The sequence below is a fragment of the Pseudopipra pipra genome, chromosome 28, assembly GCF_036250125.1.
Source record: "Pseudopipra pipra isolate bDixPip1 chromosome 28, bDixPip1.hap1, whole genome shotgun sequence".
Lineage (NCBI taxonomy): Eukaryota > Metazoa > Chordata > Aves > Passeriformes > Pipridae > Pseudopipra > Pseudopipra pipra.
Window position 1 is genome coordinate 4,908,862 of NC_087576.1, and position 14,874 is coordinate 4,923,735.

At 57.4% G+C, this 14,874-nt stretch overlaps 2 protein-coding genes across 2 annotated transcripts; both read left to right on the forward strand.

Moving 5' to 3' along the window:
• The first annotated feature begins 161 nt into the window (after nucleotides 1–161).
• Nucleotides 162–1,568, forward strand: LOC135403606 (uncharacterized). The gene has a single exon (XM_064637784.1). The coding sequence runs from the start codon at nucleotides 177–179 to the stop codon at nucleotides 1,116–1,118; it is 942 nt and encodes a 313-aa protein (XP_064493854.1). The 5' UTR covers nucleotides 162–176; the 3' UTR covers nucleotides 1,119–1,568.
• A 5,585-nt stretch (nucleotides 1,569–7,153) lies between these two features.
• Nucleotides 7,154–14,848, forward strand: LOC135403609 (musculin-like). Its single transcript, XM_064637791.1, has 5 exons — nucleotides 7,154–10,082; nucleotides 10,286–11,610; nucleotides 13,120–13,263; nucleotides 14,109–14,264; nucleotides 14,457–14,848. Exons 2-5 carry the CDS (start codon nucleotides 11,170–11,172, stop codon nucleotides 14,577–14,579), a joined length of 864 nt encoding a protein of 287 aa, XP_064493861.1. The 5' UTR covers nucleotides 7,154–10,082; nucleotides 10,286–11,169; the 3' UTR covers nucleotides 14,580–14,848.
• Nucleotides 14,849–14,874: the final 26 nt, after the last annotated feature.

Here is a 14,874-nt window from a genome sequence, read left to right on the forward strand (position 1 = left end):
GGGGTACATTGGGGGCTGGGGGTGCACTTGGGGGATGCACTGGGGGGTTGGAGGTGCATTGGGCTTGCATTGGGGTGTACTGGGAGGGGCTGGGGTGCACTGGGGGAGCTGGGAATTGGGAATGCACTGGGGGGGGAGCTGAGAGTGCACTGGGGGTGCACTGGGGTGGTACATAAATGGGACTGTACTGGGGGGCCTGGGCTGCACTGGGGTGCATTGGGGTGGCACTGGGGTGGTACAGTGGGGGTCCACTGGGGGTGCACGGGGGTGCCCGTGCCACACTGGGGGTGCCGCCACGTGTGTGCAGGCGTGTGCCCGCAGCTCGTGTGTCCGTGTGCCCGCAGCCCGTGTGCCCGCAGCCCGTGTGTCCGTGTGTCCGTGTGTCCGCAGCCCGTGTGTCCGTGTGTCCGTGTGTCCGTGTGTCCGTGTGTCCGTGCCCGCCGCCGCCATGGGCGCCGCGTGTGCCGCTCCCCCCGCGTGTGCCATCACATGCGTGTGAACGTGCGCGGCCCTGCGCACCCGTCAGGTCACATCCATCACCCGCGGCCCGCGGCGCTCGCGTGTCCCGCCGCCCCTGCGCGGGGAGGGGGTGCCGGGGGGGCGTCGCCGCGCCCCAAAGGCCCCCGGGAGCATCGCTGGGGCCGGGACCTGCCTCCACCATCCCCCCTCGCTCCTCGCCCCCGTCCCGGCTCCATCCCGGCCGCGTCCCGGCTCCATCTGGGCATCCGCGGGCCGCGGCCGGGCGTTGGTGGCCCGGAGCCCTTACGAGGGCCGCGGCACGTCCTGGCCCTCCGGAGCGGCTCCGCTCCCCGCTCCCAGCAGAGCCGGTCCCAGCAGGACCGGGGCAGGAGTTACCCAACCCGTCTGCCTGCTCCCGCCGCTTTCCCAACCAGTTCCGAGCAGCGCCGGCTCTTCACGCCTTCGCCCTCTCAGAGTCCTTTCTACGTGGTCATTTACATAATTTTGGTGGTTTTTTTCAAGGAATTGTAACTCTGTTTCAAAGGCTAGAGGGGGAGAAGCAACCAAAGCCAGAGCTGAGAAAATCCTGCTTCCAGACACCTTTTCCTGGAGCATCCAGTGTCACCAGATCCACCCTGAGTGTGTCCGGTGTTCAGTGAAATGCCCACATCATGACCTGGTGCTTTTTAGGATTTGGACTCACTGATCCTTGTGGAACCCTTCCAGCTCAGGATATTCCATTAATCTCCGTAGCTGCCCCTACACTTCAATTCACCCTCTCATCAAGCTTTTTTTTTTTTCCCCCCTAAAAACCCAAATTGTCTGTGGTTAAGTTGAAACTAAAGCAGCGTTTGAGCCTAAAAATAGCCGGGCACATCTGTCTGCCTTCCCCATCTGCCGCCGGCCCGGCTGCGTGAAGGAAGTGACTGTTTCTGCAAAATGAGGGCTCTGTCTCATCCTTCTGTACCGTAAAGTCAGTTTATTCAGGGAGAATATTCCCCAAGACTCCACTGATTTGCCAGATAATGCCCTAGTCGGGAAAAGGCAGGAGGAGCCAGGCTCCACTCAACCTGTTCCTCTAAATAAAGTCATTTTTTTAAAATTTGAAATGGGGTTTTCCAGCAGGTTTTGGAATTCCTTTCGTGGAATAAAGCTCCAAATGGAAATCTTTTCAGGTTGTCCCAGCTGCTTCCCGGCTCTGTGTGGGCTTGTAATAATCTATCAGCATTTAACGCCACATTCCTTAGGAAAAGGAAGCAGCTGATTGCAGGGATTGGAGCTACAACTGGCTCTAATTCCTCTAATGTGATTCCTTAAGGACGAGTGGTGCAGTAATGACAATGTTGGATGTGAGGAAGGGCCATGCCCAGTGGCTGAAGCAGGGATGGAGCATCCTGGAGTCCTGGGATCAACCTGCCCCACAGCCCAGAGCAAAGCCCCCCGGAGCACGCTGCTCCTGGGGACCCCCAGCAGAGCGTGGGAAACCTGGCGAGGGTCATATCCCACTTCTACACTGGGGAAACTGAGGCACAAGCAGGGATGGGGATAGAGGAACTGGGCACATCCAAGTATGGAGCAGCCAGGATGATCCCGGGGCTGGAGCTGCTCCAGGAGAGGCATGAACTCATCTGGGATCACCTGCCCCGTGATTCATCACTCTGTCGCTGCTCCACATAGTTTCCAGTGAGGTCTCATTGGACGGGGCCGTGGAGACACACGTCCCCTCGAACCCCTCGGCAGCGGGGTGACACCGGTGACCAGTTATTGACTCTGCCCTGTCACCCAACGCACTGGAAACCTGGAGCTGGGCCGGACCCAGCCCTCGCACGGGGCCAGGAATAGAAAACCGGTCGGAGAACTTTTCTCTCTTCGGCAGCCGCAGGACGAGCGCGTGACCTTGGGCTGAGCCGGGTGAAACAGCCCTTCCCCAGCTCTGCAGAGAGGGAGGGGATTCACCCACCCCAAACTGCGCCACAGAGGGGAAGGGAGGGGGAGAGTTGTGCCCTATCTGTGCTGGGGGTGGTGGGAATCCATCCATCCCTCCTACTGCGGCTTCTCTGCAGGTCTGACAACCCTGGAGCAATTCCCAGCCCAAACCTCCAGCTGCACCCCACGGTCACTCCCCACATCCAGCCCTCCCCAGAACAGCCGCAGGGATTTCCTTGGGGGTCAGAGTGGGTGTCCCTGGGCTGGGCCGCCCCAGTTCCTGCAGCCTGGATTCCCACCTCACACACCAGGCTAATCTCCATAGAACGGACGGAAAAGGGGAGATTAAATTAGATTAGCTGGAGCCACCTAATTTTAGCGTCCTCACGTGTCACCAGCACACTGCTCTGGCTCTTCCCTCGCTCCCCCAACCCTGCACCACCCTCAAAGCCACCAGGGCCACCAGCCAGGAGGAATCCAAAGGGGGTTTGGCCAGGAAGTGGCACCCGGCGATGGTGTAAGTGGGTGATGTGTGAGTGGGCACAGGGGTCACTGGACCTCTGCCAAGGGGGGACTGGGGGTGATGGTCACCCCCCACTGGTGATGGCCATTCTTGACTGGTGATGGCCATCCTGGACTGTTGGCCACCCTTCACTGGCAGTGGTCACTCTCTGATGGCAGTGGTCACCCTCCACTGGTGGTGGCCAACCTCCACTGGTAGTGGTCACCCTTGATCTTGGGATCATCTCCATCCCTGAGCAGCCTCTTCTGCCCAGGAGGATTTTCTGGTGGGACCCTCCACACTGGCACGTCCTGTTTTCCCCCAGCTCCCACCCTGCCTGCCCTGCTGCCTCCTCCCCAGTCACTGCGCCACAAGGATGACGTTGGCCTGCCCAGACCTCCCCCGGGGCAATGTCAGCTTGTTCCGCTGTCAGAGCCCGCCAGCTCCATCAAACATCTCCTGACCCACGAGGACATCAGATTCCTCATGGGACCAGCATGGAGAGCCTCAGAATCAGTCCTGTGACACCACAGGGAGAGGTGTCTGGCCCCGCACCATCCCCAGTGTTCCAGCAAGGTCCCCAATGTCCCAGTTTGGTCCCCAATGTCCCAGTTTAGTCCCCAAATCCTGGAGCAGATGTCAGAGCTGGCAGGAGCTCTGGCAGGAAGGATGGTGTCCCCAAAAGCCAGCATGGCCAAACACAGAGAAAGCTGGGGCCCATCCCATATCCCAGAGGGGCTGTGTCAGGTGCCACAATGCCTGGCACAGCTCCAAGGTCAGAAGTCCCAGTCAGGACACAGGACCCTGAGTCACTCCACCGGGGATGAGCAACTCCCGCGTGTGGCACTTTCCCAATCGCAGCGGAAAGGGGAGGTTTCTCCTGCACCCCTGGGGCAATTTCCATGGTCACCACCATGTCCCACAATGTGGGACACACCACGTCCCTGGTGCCACCTAAATCAGAGCAGGACTGGGCAGGGGGTGCTCGGTGCCAGGGGGTTTTTCCTCGCTTCCTCCATGGGACACCTCATCCTTCCTCCTGGCACTCTGGGTGTGAGCAAGCTGCATCCCAGGGGTCCCATCCCTGTGCCGGGAGGGGGATAACCCTGCCACCACCACAGGATGGCCCCGTGTCACGGCCACATCCAGCCTGTGAAATCCTTCCCACCCAGCACAGACGACCAGAGGAAATAACCCAGAACTCAGACTGAAGAAAGCCCCAGGTGTGAGGCTGCGGCAGGATCCCACCCTGCAGCCCTGTGGTGTCCTGGGAGAGCCACTGCAGCAGGGACAGCGGCCACATCGCCGTGGCAGAGCCACATGCGGGGGGATATGACTCCCAGTCCGTCCCCGGAGTCTGGGTGAGATGCTGGGAAGAGCCAGCGAGAGAGTGAGGGGCTGGGAACCCACCTCCTGCCTCTCCAAAACCCCAGCTGAAAGCCATGGCACTGCTGGTGGGCAGGGAAGGATTGAATCCCCTGATCCCCCAAGTCCAGAGCGATCCCTGAGCCCAGCCTGGAGCTCTCTCCAGGATACATGAGCAGAGCTGGGCTCTCCTGGGACCCTTGCTCACCACAAGCAGCATCTCCCTCTCTCCCTGCTGGGATGATAATGGCTCAAAACTCACCATCAAATATGTTTCCATCAATTCACTCTGACAGGCAGAAAGACACCCCAAATATTACATCCTGTCTTGCTCCAACATCACCTCACCTGGCTCAGAGCTGGAGCTTTGGGAAATAGCTCCCCTCCACTCTCCCATCAGTTATTCCCCAGCATCCATCCCATGATCTCTTGACACCCACAGTTGTTCCCCTTCCACTCCCATCCCTTTGTGTTGCATCCATTACAGCTCCTTATCCAGGTACAAGGAGCATAAACCCCCCAGAATCCCAAATCCAGGGAGAAAATCCCCTTACCTGGGTGAAGACTTCATTGTCCATCCCGTTCTCCGTGTGCATGGACGTCATCCTTGGAGCATCCGTGGTCTGCCAGGACTGGGAGCTCGCCGTGCCGAGCCAGGTCTGGGAGAGCTTTATCACCTCTGATCCCCGCGGAGGAAGGCCCTGCGTGCCAGCGCCGAGGTCATTGGCTGGGCACCGCGGATGGGGATGGGATTGGAACGGCACTGGCGTAATCCCGGAGCTGTAGGATGAGGGTGACGGAGCTGTCTGGGATGAGATGCTCTGTGGCAGGTTTGGGCTCCTCCTGCCCCGCACCAGCCCCCCCTGGAGCATCCCTGTGTGCTGTACCCCTTGGCGTGGAAATAAGGAACGGCTGGATCACGGATCAGCCCACGGGTGACCCCGCATCGCTCTGTCCCCGTGGGGGGTGACCTCGCCTGCCCCCAGCCCAAATTTCAGTGCAGAGAGTTTCACAATGAATCCTCTCTCCTTTTTCCTGGGAGAGGGGAAATAAAACGGGAAAACGCCTGCTGGGGTGGGCTGGGTGTGTCCGGAGGGGCTGGAAGCCCCCAGCCAGGGTGGGTCTGCACCGCCCCAGTCCTGGGAACACGTCATGTGTGTGCACATGTGTGCTGCGTGTGAGCGCACACGTGGCACAGGGACACGTGGCCCCCTGCATGGATCTGACCCAGCAAAGGGCTTAACGGGATCTGTGGCATCTGCCACGGCAGCAGCGGCGGCTCCTTCACTCAGGTAGAGCTTTGGGAGTCCTGGAGAATCCCAAAAAATGCGGATGGGGGATAAAAGAGGGGGAAAAGAGCTGCCTGGCTCCTCCCCCGCCCTGTGGCTCCGTGGCTCCCGTGGGTCCATCCCTACGTGACCATGGGCACGCAGGGCCCTCTCCTGCCACTGGAGAGGAGCTGCCAGGCAAAGAGGTTTAAGGTTGATGCATTTATTAATTCTATCAGAGATTATCCAGCTCGGAGGGCTCAGCAGCACCAGCAGCCAGTGCTGGGGGGTTACCCGGGACGGGAAAGGCAGGAATTGCTGTCAGGGATGAGGAGGATGGAGCTGCAGCCCCAGGTTGCCCTGTCACAGGCAGGGATGGGTTTGAGATAAGAAGCAAGGCTCGGATTTGGGGGCTCTGGGCTGGGCTCAGGCACCACCTGGCTGGGCTGAATATAAAACCCAGACCTAAATCTTAGTCTGGGCACTGAGCTCAGTCCCGGCCCTTAGTCAGGTGCTGCACAGGCTGGGAGGGGCAAGGCAGAGCTGAGCCCTGGCCCAGGGTCCATCCCTGTCCTCATCCCCACCCCTCTCCCTATCGTCATCCCTGTCCCAATCCTATTCCCATACCCATTCCGTCCCTGTCTGCATCCTGGTCCTGTCCCTATCCCATTCCTGTCCCTATCCCATCCCTGTTCCAATCCCATTCCCATCCCCTTCCCTGCCCTATCCTCTTCTCCATCCCCATCCCCCTCCCCATCTCAGTCCTGTCCCCATTCCCACCCCTGTCACCATCCCTGTCTTGGTCCCTGTCCCCATCTCATCCCCATCCTACCCCCATCCCATCCCTGTCCCCATCTCTGACACCATCCTTGTCCCCATCCCATTCCCATCCCCTTCTCCACCTCTATCACCATCTCCATCCTCATCCCTGTCCCTGTCCTCATCTTCATCCCTGTTCCCATCCTTGTCTTGGTTCCATCTCATCCCCATCCTGCTCCCATTCCCGTCCCTGTCCCCACCCCTATCTTGATCCCTGTCCCATCTCCATCCTCAGCCCTGTCTCTGTCCTCATCCTCATCCCTGTCCCTATCCCTGCCTTGGTTCCATCTCATCCCATCCTGTTCGCATTCCCATCCCCATCCCTGACGCCATCCCTGTCCACATCCTGGTCCCTGTCTCTATCCCATCACTGTCCTCATCCCTGTTCCTGTTCTCATCCCTATTCCCATCTCCATCCTGGTTCCTGTCCCTAACCTGTTCTTATCCCCATTCCCATCCCTGTCACCACCCCTGTCCTGATCCCTGTCCCATCCCCATCCTCATCCCTGTCCCTGTCCTCATCCTCATCCCTGTCCCTGTCCTCATCCTCAGCCCTGTCCCCATCCCTGCCTTGGTTCCATCTCATCTCCATTCCCATCCCCATCCCTGTCACCATCCTTATGCTGATCCCTGTCCCTGTCTCATCCCCATCCCCATCCCCATCTCCATCCCTGTCCCTATCCTGTTTCCTGTCCTCATGTCATCCCCATCCCCTTCCCCCTCCTAACCCAAGCCCCACCCTTTTCCCTATCCCTACCCGTCCCCATCCCATCCCATCCCATCCCATCCCATCCCATCCCATCCCATCCCATCCCATCCCAGGACTCATCCGGACCCCAGGACACGCAGCCCCGGCTCCCCCCATCCACCTGCCTCGTGCGGGGGGTTTGGCAGCGCCTTCATCCAGCGGAAACTTCTTTTATCTCCAAAAATTCCTCTGCGCTCCGACGGGGAAAACTCCGGCTGCTCCAGGCTGGAATCCTCCCTCCGCCGCCCACGGCTCGTACAAAGGCTCCTTCACCCGGGAAGGACAGAGCCACCTTTGTTATCCCGCTCCGACCGCGGCCGGGAGCAGCACCGGCTCCGCCATCCACCTCCCGAGAATCTCCAGGATCGGGAAAATCAGTGAACCGCGAGCACTGGGTGGTGGGAGATGTGGAGTGGGGGCATCGCTGCGTGTCCCAGATTTGCTCCCTCCCACCAATCCCAGTACGATTTTAATTATTATTTTGATTTAACCGAGCCAGGATTGTTTAGGATCCCACCGGAATAATGGGTGGGGTCGAGGGGATCCAAGGGATGCCGAGCCCCACAGCCCGGCCGTCCCTGCCGGAATCCTCAGCGCGCTCATAAATCCTATTGTCTCTCCCGCCTCATGGATAATCCCGGCACGGCAGGGGCGAGACCTGCCCCTTCCCAGCGTGGGATTCCCGGGAATCTCGGTGGGTGGCCGGGGACAATCCCCACCCCCCGGCGCCCCACCCCCTGCCTCTCCTTACAAAGGGGGGGATAAATAATCCCTTTATAAGGAGGGGATGGAGGAGCGGCTGGCCGGGATGCAGCGGGCCGGGATGCAGCGGGCCGGGATGCAGCGGGCCGGGATGCAGCGGGACGGCGATTTCCCTCGGGATGTTCCACCGCCCCCTGGGATGGGAACCCACTCATCCGCAAATCCCACAGCGTCAACCCCGGGGCTGGATACAAACGCAGCCTCCGGAGGTTTCCCTCGTAAATATTCCTTCAAATTTCTGTGTGAGCTGGGAAAGCTCAGCAGGACAGATCTCTCCCTCCCACCGGGATATTTGACAAAGACAAGGAGATGGGGATCCTGGTGTCACCAACAGCATCGATGGCAGCACGAGAGAGGATTTCATGGCTTTAATGGCAGGATAAAAGCTTTCCAGGAGCCTCCCTGTCCATATGGATACTCGCTCTCCCGCATTTCCCAACACTGGCAGCTACAAACCCACCCCCAGGCCCCCAGAACCCACTGGAAGTGGGATGGGGGTCCCAATGCCAAGCCAGGCTTGAGCCTTGGAGAGCTCAGGGACCAGGTTGTGAATGATGCCAGGAAATCCAGGGTGCAGCTTCCCGGGAGAGTGAGTGTCTTGGGACATGTTTGGCAGCACAAGGAGGAGGACGGAGATGTGGAAGTGGCCGGAGGTGAGGCCACAGCTCCATAAACCCCCTCAGAGTGTTTTATTCCCATTCTCTGCACCCCTGGCTGGGATCTGGGCACAAGGCCGGTGGCTCTGGCATGGACCGGCCGCTTCCTAGACATCTGGGACCATGCCAGGAAAGATTGAGGTTTAATCCTGTGCCAACAGCTGCCCCAGGCCCGGATCAGCCCTGGCACCGTCCCCCTTCCCTGACCTTCCCACCCCAACCCGCCCCCTGGAACTGGACACCGACGGGTTGTTTTTCCAGTCTTGTGACACCGGGAAATGTCAGATCCCAACAGCCCTGGGGTGGGTGGGATGGGGTGACACCAAAGGGGTGGAGATATCTGGATTTGGGGAGCGTCTTGGGATGGGGCATTGGGACCTGGCTCCTGCTCTGGCCATGCTCATAGACAGAAAATGAGAGGCATAACTGAGCCTGAAAGTTTGGAAAACAGCATTCCTGGGGGCCAAACCACCCCCAGACCGCTGGGATGCTGTTTTACAGGAATTCAGCCCTTCCCAAGCTCCTGTTCCTAAGTGTGACCCCTCATCATTCTGACTCCTGATAATTTTGCCCCCTAAAAAACATGACCTGTATAAAATGAGGTTCTTAATAATTCTGACCCTTAGCAACTGTGATCCCTAAAAAACATGGTGCCTAATAACCCTTACCCCCAATAACTGTGATCCTTGAAAAATGAGGTCCCTAATAATGGTGAACCCTAATTACCCTGACCCCTCATAACTGTGACCCCTAAAAAAAAAATCCCTAAAAAATGTGGTCCCTAATAACTGTGACCCCTAAAAAGCATGGTCCTTAAAAACTATGACCCTTAATAAACTGTAGTTCCTAATAACCATAACCACTAATAACACTGATCCCTTAAAATCACAGTCTCTAATCGCCATGACCCTTAACAACCCCAAACCCTAACAACTGTGATCCCCAATAACTATCACCCCTAAAACCCATGGTCCTTCATAACTGTGACCCCTAAAAATGAGCCCTAAAAGACATGATCCCTAATAATAGTGATCCCTAAAAACAGTGACCCCTAAATCCCATGGTCCTTAAAAACTATGAGCCCTAATAACTGTGACCTCTAATAGCCCCAAAACCTAATAACTGTGACCTCTAAAAAATGTGGTCCCTAATAACTGTGGTCACTAATAACTGTGACCCCTAAAAAAATGACCCCTAAAAAATGTGGTCCCTAATAACCCTGGCCCCTAAATAACTGTGACCCCTAAAAAATTGGGTCCCTCATAGCCATGACTCCCAATAACCCTGATCCCAACAACTGTGACTCCCTCATCACCCTGACCCCCAGTAACCTTGATCCCAAATAACTGTGACCACCCATTCCTTTCCCCCCAGTTCCACTTGTTTCCCCCCTGCAAACCCCATTTCCAGCAGGCCCTTTTCCATCTCCTGCTCCTGACTTTTCCCTCGATATTTAATCCTCATCCATCCAACCTGGAGCATTTCCCAGCTTTTCTGGACACAGAGGAGGAGCAAACCCCAGCTGGGGAGATTCAACCCTCTCAGTTCCCCCTGGATGCTCCCTCAGGTGAATCCAGGTGAGCAGCCAGGCACAGACCCATTTTGGGGTGACTTCACACCTTGGATCGATTTGCCAGATCTTGGAATTATGCCCAGATTGGGGCAGGAATAATGGGATTATCCAGAGCCGGCTGTGGGATAGGGAAGCTCATTAAGGAGCATTAAAGAGGGGAAAATTTGTTTTTTCCAGGTTCTAATTAAAACCTCAATTAACTTCCAGGTGCCTCGGAGGCTCATTTTGAGGACATTAAGGGGGTTCTTTACAATTTGCTCCCCACCCTTGCTCTCCCTACAGACACAGAACAAACTTCCAGGATCCTGGAACAGCTGGGGATGGTATCCAGTCCCCCTCAGGCGCTTCCAGGTTTGGGGAAACTGAGGCACGGCAGCCCCAACCCTCCATGCGCCCCCACCCCCACAGAGCACCCACTCCCCTCTGGAGCCCTCAAATCCTCCCGGGAAAAGCAGGATGAGTTACCTTGGAGGGCTTTTCCCCATGAAAACACCAGAGGGAGGGGGAATCCATCCCAGTGGTGGGACTGGGGTGAGATTCCCTCCACGGTGAATAACCCAGGGTGACCTGGCTTCAGTTTTGGGGGGAAAAAGTGAGATTTTTCCCTTTTTTTTTCCCCAGCCTCCCTCAGTTTTCCAGCACGACAGGGAGTAACACTGCCATCTACCGAGCCAGCCCTTGTGTTATTAATCCTCATATTTCTCTTCTCCCCACCCAAAAGCGCTTCCCACATCTCTGGGGACACACAAGGCCCCTCAAACTGACCCGTCTCTCCCTGTGGAGTGAATCCTGGTGCCCATCCCTGTACAGACCCCCAGTGTCCCCCCAGGATGGTTTTGGGGTGCCTTTTCAGGATCAGAATGGTTTTGGGATGCCTTTTTGGGATCGGGGCTCTGTGGCTCCCAGGCTGGGAGGGTGAGCGGAGAAGAGGCGCAGGCAGAGTACCCCCTGCCCCGCCCTGTGCCCCTCGTCAGGCCCAGATGAGCCCCACCTGAGCCTCGCTGGCCTCAGGGCTATTTAAGGCTCCTGGTTTTGTTCACTCTTCCCCATTTTGGGTGTCTTGTGAGGTGCAGCATCAGTCCCTTCCTAGGATGGGGGAGCCTGGTGGAGTTGAGGAGGGGCTGGAGGGGGTCCCTGAGTCCTTGGAGATCTCGCAGCCCCTGGAGGTCCCTCAACCCTCGGAGATCTCGCAGCCCCTGGAGGTCCCTCAGCCCTCAGAGGTCCCTGAGTCCTTGGAGATCCCGCAGCCCCTGGAGGACCCTGATCCCTCGGGGGTCCCTCAGCCCTCAGAGGTCCCACCACCCACGGGGGTCCCTCAAGCCCCGGAGGTCCGGCAGCCCCCGGGGGTCCTGCAGCCCACGCCGCCCCCCGAGGTGCTGGAGGGGGTGCTGAGCCGGCAGTTCGGGCCCCTGCCCCGCGTCGCCCCCATCGCCCGCCTGCGCCGGGGGGCCCGCGGCGAGTACGAGCCCACCGGCGACCTGGCCGAGGTGCTGGAGCGGCGACAGGCGGCCAACGCCAAGGAGAGAGAGAGGGTGAGGGACCCCAGAACCCCGCTGGACCCCCCAGGATCGCACCCCGGGGGGGCGGGGGCTGTGTCCCGTCGTGGTGGGAGCCCCAGGGCTGCCTGAGCTGGGGGCACCAGCAGTGACCCCCCCAGGGGTGTCAGGGAGGGGCTGGGGAGGATTTGCATTTGGGGAGGGGGGTGGGTTCGATCCTGAGGGGCCCCAGGTAAATTTTAGGAGGGCCTAGTTTGACCCTGCAGGGGCCCTGGCTTAATCCGGGGGGGGTCCAGTTAAATTTTAGGAGGGTCCAGTTAAATCCTGGGTTGGGCAGTTTAATACTGGGGGGGCTCCGGTTAAATTTTAGGAGGGCTGAGTTTAATTCTGAGGAACCCAGCTTAATCCTGGGGGGGGGAGGTGTGGGAGGGCCATTAAATTTTAGGAGGGTCTGGTTTAATCCTCGGGTGCAGTTCAATTTTAGGAGGACTCAGTTTAATCTGAGGAGCCCAGCTTGACCCTGGAGGGGTCGATGTAATCCCAGAAGGCTCAGTTTAATTTGGGGGCACGGGGGGATGGGAGGGGATTAGTTTAATGCTGGGGACCCTGGTTTAATCCTACACAAAATTTAATCCCACACAAAATTTATTTGCATGGGACCTGGTTTAATTCTAGGAGGGCACAGTTACATTCTGGGGAGACCCCAGTTTAATTCTGGTGAGCCTGGGTAAAACCAGAAGGACCCAGTTTAATCTTGGGGGTGGGAAGCAGTTTAATTCTAAAAGGGCCCCAGTTAAATTCTGAAGTCCCAGTTTAATTTTGGGAGGGCCAGGTTTAATTCTGGTGAGCACAGTTTAATCTTGGGGACCCCAGATCAACTCTAGGAGAGCCCAGTTTAACCCTGAAGGCAGCAGTGTAATCCTGGAGAACCCAGTTTAAATCTAGTAGAGCCCAGACAAGTCATGGAAGGGGCAAGTTTAATTTTGGGGTCCCAGTTTAATTCTAGGAGGCCCTAGTTTAATCCTGGCATTTAATTCTGGGAGGACCCAGTTTAATCCTGTGGGGAGGCCTAGTTCAATCTTGGGGAACCCAGTTTAATTCTAGAAGGGCCCCAGTTTATTGTTGGGGACCCCAGTTTAATTCTAGAGGGGTCAGGTGTATTTTAGCGAACCCATTTTAATCCTGTAAAGGCTACAGTTCAACTGTAGGAGGGCTCAGTTTAATCCTGAAGGGCCCTAGATAAATCTTGGGGAGCCAAGTTTAATTCTGTGAGAGCCCCACTTTGATTCCAGAGAGTCCAGTTTGATCCTGAGGTTTAATTCTAGTTTAATTCTTGGTTTGATTCTGGAGGGACCCCAATTTAGTTCTGGGGTGTCAGGTTCAACCCTCGTGAACCCAGTCAAATCCCATGAGGGTCCCGGTTTAATCTTGGGGTTCAGCACTTAACCCCAGGGGGTCCTGGCCTGGCTCGGGGGTCCTGGTGCACCCCAAGGGTGCCCCCTCGGTCTCTCACTGGGTCCCCCTGGGGGTCCCTCTGTCCCCCAGATCCGGAACCTGAACAGCGGCTTCTCCCGGCTCCGGACGTTGGTGCCGCTGGTGCCGCGGGACCGCAAGCCCAGCAAGGCCGACACGCTGCGGGCGGCGGCCCAGTACATCCAGCTGCTGAGGGGAGTGCTCGGGGACTGCCAGGTGGGCCCCAAAACTGACCCTAACCCCACCCCAAACCCCCCAGTACATCCAGCTGCTGAGGGGAGTGCTCGGGGACTGCCAGGTGGGCCCCAAAACTGACCCTAACCCCACCCCAAACCCCCCAGTACATCCAGCTGCTGAGGGGAGTGCTCGGGGACTGCCAGGTGGGCCCCAAAACTGACCCCAAACCCCCCAGTACATCCAGCTGCTGAGGGGAGTGCTCGGGGACTGCCAGGTGGGCCCCAAAAATTAACCCTAACCCCACCCCAAACCCCCCAGTACATCCAGCTGCTGAGGGGAGTGCTCGGGGACTGCCAGGTGGGCCCCAAAACTGACTCCGTATCCCTGAACCCTCCCATAATATGGGGGTTTGGAGGGGCTGGTGAGGGTTTTCTTGGTATTTTTCAGCTTAGAATTAGTAACTCAGTTTATTTTTAATTATTAAGTTGTTGGGGGGCACCCCCATCTCTGGGGACCCCAAAACTGACCCCTGGCCTTCAGCCCATCCCTAAAATGTGGGGTTTGATGGGGGGGTTGATGGGGGTTTGCTTCTTAATTATCAGGTTGGTATTAATTTAATATTTAAAAATAAATTGAGTTTTAACAGGTGGGACACCCCAAAACTGACCCCCAAGCCCCCTATAATGTGAGATTTGAGGAGCTGAAGGGGATTTTCATGCTTGAAGTTTTTGAGGTTGGAATTAAGTTAATAATTAAAATAAATTGAACTATTATTGGGGGGTGGGTCGTTATTACTGGGGAGGATCTGCTGTTTTTCCAAGGGGGGAAATTTTAATACATTTTTAAATATTTTTTATATATTTTTTTAATTCCCCTTTTCCCAGCAGCTCGATGCTGATGCTGAGCAGCAGTTGGGGGACACTGGGGGGGTCCCACCGGGGGGGCCGCCTGAGACCCGGCCTGGTAGTGCCCCCCCATGCCCGTGGGGACCCCCTGTCCTGCCCCCCTGCCCTGGGGCGCTGCAGGAGAGCAGGGGGACGGTGAGTGGGGGTACCCTGGCAGGGTGGGGGGACACCTGAGGGGGACAGAGCCCCTTGGGGGGCACCTGGGGGCACGGGCGGGGGGGCATCTGGTTTATACAGACATAAACAGGGGGGGTTTCAAAGCACCTTTCACCCCAAAATATTCCAAAGGTGCGAAAAAAATCTTTTTTTTTTTCTTTTTTTTTTAAGGTTTTTCCTGCCACCCCCGAAATTCCGGGGGTGCCCGCGGGGGACCCCCCCTACGGTCACGTTCAAGGCTCCAGACACCATTCTTGGGGTCACACTCCTGTCCCGGAGCCATGCACCCCATGAAACCAGCACCCCAAAACTGGGGGTGTGTGGGGGGGGTCCATCACCCCTAAAACGAGGGGGGTGAGGGGGGTAGAGCTGTAATTAATTGCTCTATGAAATTGTAATTAGTAATTATCTGCCCCTCCCCCCCAGGTGAGGGCTGATTAGTGATTGTTAGTAAAATCCCAATTAATTGCGTAATGAAAGGAGGTCGCGGGGTGTCGGCGCTGTTTTGGGGGCTTCCCCCCTTGTTTATTTGCAGTGATTGGGTTCTCGGGGGGGCCCGGGGGGAGGGCGGGGCGGGGGGAGGTGCGGG

Bases quoted from the DNA above. Each gene is read 5' to 3' on its own strand.
- LOC135403606 (XM_064637784.1), top strand. From the start codon at position 177: ATGGGACTGTACTGGGGGGCCTGGGCTGCACTGGGGTGCATTGGGGTG.
- LOC135403609 (XM_064637791.1), top strand. From the start codon at position 11,170: ATGGGGGAGCCTGGTGGAGTTGAGGAGGGGCTGGAGGGGGTCCCTGAG. The intron at 13,264-14,108 runs GTGGGCCCCAAA...CCCTTTTCCCAG, and splicing joins GAGTGCTCGGGGACTGCCAG to CAGCTCGATGCTGATGCTGA. The intron at 14,265-14,456 runs GTGAGTGGGGGT...TTTTTTTTTAAG, and splicing joins TGCAGGAGAGCAGGGGGACG to GTTTTTCCTGCCACCCCCGA.